Genomic DNA, 8,598 nt, shown 5'->3' on the forward strand with positions numbered 1-8,598 from the left:
CCATATTTCCCACCGCCGTTTGTCTGTCCGGCTGTTAGCAAGATAACTCAAAAAGTTCTGGACGGATCTGGATGAAGTTTCCAGGATTTGTCGGGAATGTTTCCAGGGACAGATGATTACATTTCGGTGATGATCCAGAAGAGATCCTGGATTCTGGATCACTTGGAACTATTTGTTAATATTGCAGTCAATGGAGATTCAAAATATTTTCCTCAATATCTCAGTTGATTATTTATCAATGTTTATGGAATTTGACACGCAGGGTGGGGGGGTGTCTATCTCTCCAACTGGATCAGGTCCAGAATGAGGTCAGGAAAAATATTACATTTTACAGGTGGACATTTTGTCCACTTGAAGGGTCATGAATTGGACTTTTTTTTGTAACACAAGCGTTAAACTGTCCCCGGTTCCTCTCGGAGGACGTCCCGTTCTTCGTCTCCTCTGTTTAGCAGCAGCTACTTTTGTTTGATGGAGTGTTGCTGGTGATCCACTCGCATCCGTTCACCTGCAACCGTGAGCGGTGGAATGATGCGTCTTTGTTATCCAGGTAAACCTCGTCCACCTTCTGAGGACAGCGCTGAGCTCACAAAGAGACTGCAGCCAGAGGTGGACATGCAGCCGGAGGTGGACATGCAGCCGGAGGTGGACATGCAGCCAGAGGTGGATATGCAGCCGGAGGTGGACATGCAGCCAGAGTTGGACATGCACCCGGAGGTGGACATGCAGCCGGAGGTCGTCATCCAGCCAGAGTTCGTCATCCAGCCAGAGATCATCATCCAGCCGGAGGGCGTTGGGACAAGGACAGAATGAACGCAGTGAGTGTCTTCGTGTGGGACACTATGTGTAGAAGAACCTTCTGACACGGGGAGATTATTCTCTGTCAGACTTGTGAGACAAGATAGTCTTTGTCCTTTGGTGTCTTTTCCCCAACAAAAGGTGAAGCGGTTTCACCTGAAGGGATCTGAGGTTGTTGGACAAAGACAATGAGTCCACCTGGACATTTAAGGTGGACTGATCGGGTTCGGGTGTGGCTTCGTGGCGTTTCTGCTCAGTTCTGTTGGTTCTGTCTCCGCAGGGTTCTGGGACAAGGAGCGGTGTCCCCACATCGTCCTGTTTGAACTGGAGTCCACCGGGTCTTCACCAGAACGCGATCCGATCAAAGATATCAGCGACGAGGATCCAGTGATCGATACTTATTGATTAGAGTCTAAACGGTGTCATTTAAATATTTCGGGGATTGTTCTCGTCTCTCTTCTCTGGAGACGTCAAACAGGATCTTTAAGACTGTCTTCATCCGACGTCCTTCAAACGTCCTCCATCATTACACTTTAACTCTTCGGCTGCTGGGTTGTTTGTGCTTTCCCTTCGTCCTATTGGTCCTCCTGGTGTCATGTGATCTGAGACGAGAGACATCTGACGGCCTCTAGAGTCGTCTCTGCTGTCCGTCCCCAGAAATCCTTCCTTTGCTTCCAGTCCTCCTGGAACCTGCGGCAGGACTTGGACACTAACGAGTCCGGAGGTGTCGGAGTAAACGGGCGTGTCTTTGTTCCTCCTGGACTCCGCCCCTCCCCCAGTGCTTCCTGTCTGTTCACGGATCACAATCACTTCCTGTGTTGTTAACGAGACGAAGGCTGAAGTCGTCCTGCTGGTTCCTTTCTTTAGACAGAAATTCTGCTTTACAATAAAATCCCACATTTCCCACGTTTCTTGTTTGATTGCTCCGTCTCCAATCCCATGAATATTCCCAGTCCGATTGGTCCGTCTCCAAACCATGAATATTCCCAGTCTGATTGATCCGTCTCCAATCCCGTGAATATTCCCAGTCCGATTGATCCGTCTCCAAACCATGAATATTCCCAGTCTCATTGATCCGTCTCCAATCCCATGAATATTCCCAGTCCGATTGGTCCGTCTCCAAACCATGAATATTCCCAGTCACTTTGCCCCGTCTCCAATCTATAAAACTAAAATCGCATGTAAGTCTGCTGCGTTCAGTGACAGAAATGATACAGTTCCTGATAGTCAGACTGATAACAGCCATCCTGCGTTTTGGATGGAGGTCGCAGGTTCAAATCCGGCTGGGGGCCTTTCTTTGTGGAGTCTTTATTACCCTCGCCGAAGGGGAGGCAAGGGTATTGCAATTGGGTCTGTTTGTCTGTCTGTCTGGATCCAGATTCTAGAATGTTTTTAAAGGATTCTTTAACATTGCGAGATAGGGCACTTTTCTTAATTTCTTCGAAACGCATGGCGGTATGGATCTGAAAAAAATCACACATAAGTACTCCTTAAAGGTCTATGACCATGACTAATTTCGACCGAATCCAGATCGGAGAGCTAATTTTTGTTCTAAAATCTGCATTTTTCAGGAGTCCATCCTGACCTCAATTCTGGAGCTAGAGACTTCAGATTTGGTGTGCACACTCATAGTTCATTCTGGTTTCATATATGTTACAGTTGTAGTTGTATCTTTTCCCGTTCCGGAGCAGCAAGCTAGAGCAGGTTTGGCCCCTCTGATCCGGAAGCCCTGTTTACTGTCTCACAAGATCCAATAGTCTTTTGGAGGCGGGGTCTGCAATCTCTGATTGGCTCATGTTCCAAATGAGAATTAGTTCTCAATTAACTTACCTGTTTTAATAGAGGTAAAATAAAATAACATCTTCTTGTACATGAAACAATCGTCTCTTCTGACTACGGGCGAGAGGCGGGGTACTCCCAGGATGTGTCACCAGCGCATTGCGGGGCCACACAGACACGGGGAGAACAAAAAACGCCACACAGAATGGAAATCGAACCCAGTACCTGTTTGCTGTGAGGCGGCGGCGCTAATCACTGCGCCACCATTCTGCCCCGTAATTACTGTCATCTGTAAACAAAAATAAAAATAAAATAGAACTAAATAAATAAAAACTATTCTGAAAAAAGATCAGGACATAACAAAACTGGAACAGAAAGGATCAGATAGAAGACATATGAAAAAGCTTGCTTCTTTTTTTATAGTGAAAACGTGATGCATTCAGTTGTAACCTGCAAAGAATTCGACAACACAAATGATTAAAGGCCACCTGGAAGATATACCGGTACAAGTTGTCCTTTACATTTCTCCTGGTGCCACAGATGTTTGACATCGGAGAACATCTGACTGTGCCAGACGAGTTCTCAGAGCGTGAGCGGCGCTCAGGTCTGGTGTGGAAGCAGCTGGTTGCTGGGGCGATGGCAGGCGCTGTGTCCCGAACAGGCACTGCACCATTGGACCGTCTAAAAGTCTTCCTGCAGGTGGGTCATTTCACAAAGTTCACGATTATACTTTTGTGAAGGGCTGTCTCAAAGCTTTTCTCATTTGTGCTCGGAGAGTTTTTGTCTGTCGAGACGGTGAAACAAACGGTTAGAGGAGCTGACGTTAAGAGTGTTTGAGCCACCAGCGAGGATGACCGAGGCTGATTCACACCTCGGGACTGAGTGGTTGTTAGAGATTAAGTCTCTAACATTGTGATATTAATTTACAAACGCACCGAAATGAAACAGGCGGACACCAGGCTTCTATTTTCTCTCACGCTGCCCGGACCGGCTGGTCTGGCGCGCTTCCTCCAACCAACTGTTTCCGCTTCCCGGAACAAGTTTATTTATAACGTTCATGGCTCCACCTCTTGACTTAGTGACATCACGATACCTTCAGAGCGCACAACATCGCTGCCCACCAGATGGGGCTGTTCTTTATCTAACGGTTACATTTAAACAAATGAAAATAAGCAAATGACCCTATCAGTGGTCAAACTGAATGGTTCTGGGCTGTCACCAACTATAGAGCCTTTAAACTAAAGCTCGCACCTCAAGGCTGGAAAACTGCTTTTTGCCCACGGCCATCACTGAGCTGAACCTGATAAAGGACCTCACCTCGCACCCCCTTCCTGTTGAACTAGCTCAGTTTGGCAGCTTGTATCTGTACCCACTGTACTCAGATGATTGACTTGTTTTTGCATTCAGGTACATGGTTCTAAATCTCAAGGAATGAATCTCTGGTCTGGACTGAGGGGAATGATCAAGGAAGGAGGCGTGTTCTCACTCTGGAGGGGAAATGGGATCAATGTCCTCAAGATTGCTCCTGAATCGGCCATTAAGTTTATGGCCTATGAACAGGTCGGTGCGCTCCAACCAATCAATGACAAGAAATAATTAGAACTCAATCCTTATAAATAAACCTAATGGTACATGTAAGACCAGAACTCTACCCAGTCTTGAATAATGCCTATTTTCATGTCCGGATAGTTGAATTCTCTCCACAGATGCATCATATTATTGCCCCCCTCCCCCCCCCTCTGGGCCCTTCCCACGTCTGTCTTTCCCCGCCAACCATTCTTTCTTTTACTTTAGATGAAGTGCTTGATTCGGGGCAGTAAAGAGGGGGGCTCTTTAAGGGTACAAGAAAGGTTTATCGCTGGATCTTTGGCAGGAGCTACTGCCCAGACCATCATCTACCCAATGGAGGTCAGTTTAAAGGTCATCGTATCTCTGCTGCCTTTCTGGGTCTGTCCTTTACAACACGAGCCTGCATTCATCCATTCATACAGTGGCTGCACTCATACCGCAGGTGTGGCTTCCTCTAAGCCAGGTGAGGGCTGTGGACTCCGTCACACTCCTGGACCGACAAAGGCATAAAGTTCTCACATTCTGCAGTGTATTTCTGTGGCACTAAGTTCAGTGCCTAGACTTAAAGTGAACTTTATTTCTAATGGTGCACGTAGCAGCACAATAAAGTAAATAAATACAAAGAGGCCGTAGGGGTACAGTCGATCCTCACCCTGCTTCTCCACTCTGGTGTGTAGGTGCTGAAGACTCGTCTTACACTGAGGACGACTGGACAGTACTCGGGTGTGGCTGATTGTGCCAGGAAGATCCTGAAGGTGGAGGGAGCCCAGGCTTTCTACAGGGGCTACCTGCCAAATACAGTCGGCATCATTCCTTATGCTGGCATCGATTTGGCCGTGTACGAGGTGTGTGCAGCCCACAGTCAAAATCAGAAGCTCAAAGATAGCCCGCTAAAGTTTGACCTTACTTTCGCAACTCGCCACCTTTACATATGAAACTATTTCTGCCTGTTCCTGCTCCATCGAAAGACTCTGAAGAACGCTTGGCTTCAGAGGTACTGCTTAGATCGGGGGTGGGCAAACTTTTTGACGTGCGGGCCACATTGGGTTTGAAATTTTGACAGAGGGGCCGGGCCAGGAGCTTTTGGATGAGTGTTTGGCCCAGATATACTAAAGCGCTGCGTGTAGTGTGCAAACCTCATAGCACAGTAAACACACACAGATAAATGTACAACCCGATTTACTAACAGCGTGTACGAAGAACTGCGTCTTTCAAATGTGCAAAATAGCCTTTATCCAGGTAGTACGTTTGTCTCAATGAATATGCAAGATGCGGCATTTACACATATTTTGGCACAACGCTGTGAGGAGAAATGTAAAAAGATTAAAATAGCAATGACACTGTGATCTGTCAAACCTGGTGATTGCGTCTGTTTTTAATAAATTTCACTTGAAGGCGTAAAGTTAAATAAACCAACATTTATTGAAAAAAGATGATCACTTTCAACATTCAAAACATATCAAAACACGAAATACTAAATCTCAATCATTCCTGCTGCACTCATTGTTGTTCCACTGCTGTGCATAAATGCGCACTTCATTAAAAGACGCACGTTCAAACTTTCCAGATGCATTTTCTTTCATAACAGAACATACAAACTCACCAATTTCAGTGGGAACAGTGTTATTGGTCTCCCTTTTTGGCCAGTGCATCAAAGTCTGGAGTTATTTTTGCTGTTCTATTCTCAGGATAGATCTGAGATGTTGGTCCGTTAACTTGGATCTATGACGGGCTTTATTGATCATGACGCTGAACGTCTGCTCACACACGGAGGTCGAGCCAAACAACACCAGCACCTTCTGTGCCATCCTCCGGAGGTTTGGAAACGTGGCTTTGTTAAGTGAGGCATAAAAGTCATTCAGGTTAAGAGACTTGAACGTATCCTTCAAGGCGGAGTCGGACTGAAGATCGATCAGTTCCAACTGCAGCTCCTGCGGTGCGGTTTCAGGGTCTTGTGACAGGGGACGGGACACCAGCAATCGGGGAAACGAAACTAAAAGCAGAGCAATACGCTACAAGACATCGATGGTCAGTGCACCATCTGCTGGTCAATCACGGGTATTGCAGGGACAAAATGAAAGTTATGATTTTGAATTTTTTGGTCATTGGACAAGTTCGGCGGGCCGTATTGAAAAGCATAACGGGCCGTGATTTGCCCATGTCTGGCTTAGACTCTGCAGATCCAGGAGTTCTTGTGCTCCTGGGCTGTGGTACCATCTCAAGTACCTGTGGACAGCTGGCGTCCTATCCCCTGGCTCTCATCCGCACACGTATGCAGGCACAAGGTAAAACGGATTCCGACGTGTTCTTAACATATTGTTCCATAATCAATGGCCCAGCTAGGAGTCAACTCTCAACCTCTTTTGCTTTTCTTTCAGCCATTACTGAAGGGAAACCCAAGCTGACCATGGTGGGCCAGTTCAAGTACATCATATCACACGAGGGTGTAGCCGGCCTGTACCGAGGCATCACCCCCAACTTTCTCAAAGTCATTCCAGCTGTCAGCATCTCCTACGTAGTGTATGAGCGCATGAAGAAAATCCTCGGGGTGGGTTAGTAGACTGAGAAGCAGAAGAGAGGAGATGATGCAGCTCCTCAGAGCGAAGGGCCGCTGAACAGACGCAGGTCACGCTGCTGTGGGTTCTACTTCCTGTTTACACATGCAGTTTCAAGTCTTTGACTACGCTTAGGCTTCTTAGCCCCAATGAAAATAGCAATTTTAACTTTATTTGGAGCCAAAATGAGTACTGTACTTTACATGCTGCTGGGATGGAATAAATCTCCATCGTTTCGTAATGAAGAGGGCTTTAACTGTTCAACTTTAAATGCCATGTCAGCATCCGTACATCCATCCATCTTCCATTAGACGAGACGATCGATGAAACCATCTCTGCTGTGTTGGCTCCAGACATCCGTGGTCGGCGCCGGTTTGAACCCCGAAATGTGAGATAATGATCCAGACTGGCCCGTGATCAGACGAGAGCTGAAGCTGATTTTACATTTCAGCCTTCCTTGGTGGAATATTGTGAAATGCATTTTGTCCATAGCAAGCTGGGATAGGCTCCAGCGAGTCCCGCGACCGGCAGAGCGGGAAAGCGCTCGGCAGATGAATGGATGAATGGATGAATGGCTACCCGGGTGCATCTCAATAAATGAGAGGACTATTCATTCATTCTTGAAGACGGGAAGGAGCCCTATTGTGTTCAGCCACTTAACCAAAGCCGGGTAACGCCTAGCCCCGCTGACTATGGGTGAGAGGTGGGCCACACCCTGGACAAGTCACCAGTTCATCACAGGGCCATTAGAAGATTATGGAAAAGTTCATTTAAAGTTTGACTCTTTTACAGTATAGCTGAAATATTTCAAGCCTTTTGATTATGGCATGATGGCCTTGACATTGCCCAGACACCCCGGTGTTCAGACAATTCGGCTGGCGACCTGCGTGACCCTTGGCCAACCCGAACCCTAACCCTTCAAACGCCTGATTAGCCCAGACACTGCTTTGGATTATGACGTGTCGTTAAGAAGGTGAAAACTATATATTGTCTGAACATAGAGGACACCCTGTCCTGTCAAGAAACTCACTCCAGGGAGTTTTGTCCTTCGGGGTCTTCCTTATGGTTTCCTAACTTCCTGGTGTTGTGGGTGTGACAGTTCTGCTAGCAACCTGCTAGCCGCTGGAGACGTGACTATCTGCACCCGGGTAAAAGCTTAAAGGGAACCTCGACTGTAACTAGAAATCGGTCTAAAAGTACATTTACAAAAATATATAAACATTTCTCCTCAGTTATCAAATCCGTTTTGTTTACAACATAAATTCATACGTGGTGGCCGCCATGTTTTCGCGTGCACATTGATGACGTCAATGGGTTAGGGGTATGGTAACGACATTGCTCAGACCCCCCTATGTTCAGACAAGATCCAGCATTGAAGTAGTTTATGAAAATGTGAAAGGTTTATAGGAATCCTTTCCACTTTGTAATTACCTCCTAACAGTGGTCGTAACACAGTCGTAGTAACCTGAGCGGTTCTGTCGCCGACGTCACGGAATGGCGACGTAGTTTTGAAGCCGCTGGCGTTGAAAATGTTATATTATCTCATAAAGAAGATGCATTATGTCATGGTAAATTTACATAAAGTTTGTGTCGTGTCTTGAGCCCTTTCAACTTGATGAGAGAGGCATACTGAATGCATGAAAGAACAAACCATGGTTCATCCGGATCAAAGGGGGAATCCATTAATCTGCTCATTGGCGATCCACTCGAAATTCATTCCACCCGAAAAAAGCTGTCGTTTTATTTTGAAGGAAAAAGCCTGAAACAGGAAGTCTTGTCTCTGGACGTTCATATTTCTTGATCCTCGATGAGCTCTGTATTTTTCCTTTGCTCCCTTTCCTGGAGTTAATCTGTTTTGAACACTGTTTGTTTGGGTTCCCATAGCAACAGTAAACTCATC

At 46.5% G+C, this 8,598-nt stretch overlaps 1 protein-coding gene across 1 annotated transcript; it reads left to right on the forward strand.

Moving 5' to 3' along the window:
* The first annotated feature begins 3,066 nt into the window (after positions 1 to 3,066).
* LOC137905641 (mitochondrial adenyl nucleotide antiporter SLC25A23-like) lies at positions 3,067 to 6,833 on the forward strand. Its single transcript, XM_068749884.1, has 9 exons — positions 3,067 to 3,273; positions 3,982 to 4,134; positions 4,369 to 4,482; positions 4,821 to 4,988; positions 5,112 to 5,155; positions 5,756 to 5,763; positions 6,315 to 6,428; positions 6,522 to 6,691; positions 6,810 to 6,833. Exons 1-9 carry the CDS (start codon positions 3,115 to 3,117, stop codon positions 6,831 to 6,833), a joined length of 954 nt encoding a protein of 317 aa, XP_068605985.1. The 5' UTR covers positions 3,067 to 3,114.
* Positions 6,834 to 8,598: the final 1,765 nt, after the last annotated feature.

Source organism: Brachionichthys hirsutus, chromosome 16 (genome assembly GCF_040956055.1).
Source record: "Brachionichthys hirsutus isolate HB-005 chromosome 16, CSIRO-AGI_Bhir_v1, whole genome shotgun sequence".
NCBI lineage: Eukaryota > Metazoa > Chordata > Actinopteri > Lophiiformes > Brachionichthyidae > Brachionichthys > Brachionichthys hirsutus.

Bases quoted from the DNA above. Each gene is read 5' to 3' on its own strand.
- LOC137905641 (XM_068749884.1), top strand. From the start codon at position 3,115: ATGTTTGACATCGGAGAACATCTGACTGTGCCAGACGAGTTCTCAGAG. The intron at 4,483-4,820 runs GTCAGTTTAAAG...TCTGGTGTGTAG, and splicing joins CCATCATCTACCCAATGGAG to GTGCTGAAGACTCGTCTTAC. The intron at 6,429-6,521 runs GTAAAACGGATT...CTTTTCTTTCAG, and splicing joins CACACGTATGCAGGCACAAG to CCATTACTGAAGGGAAACCC.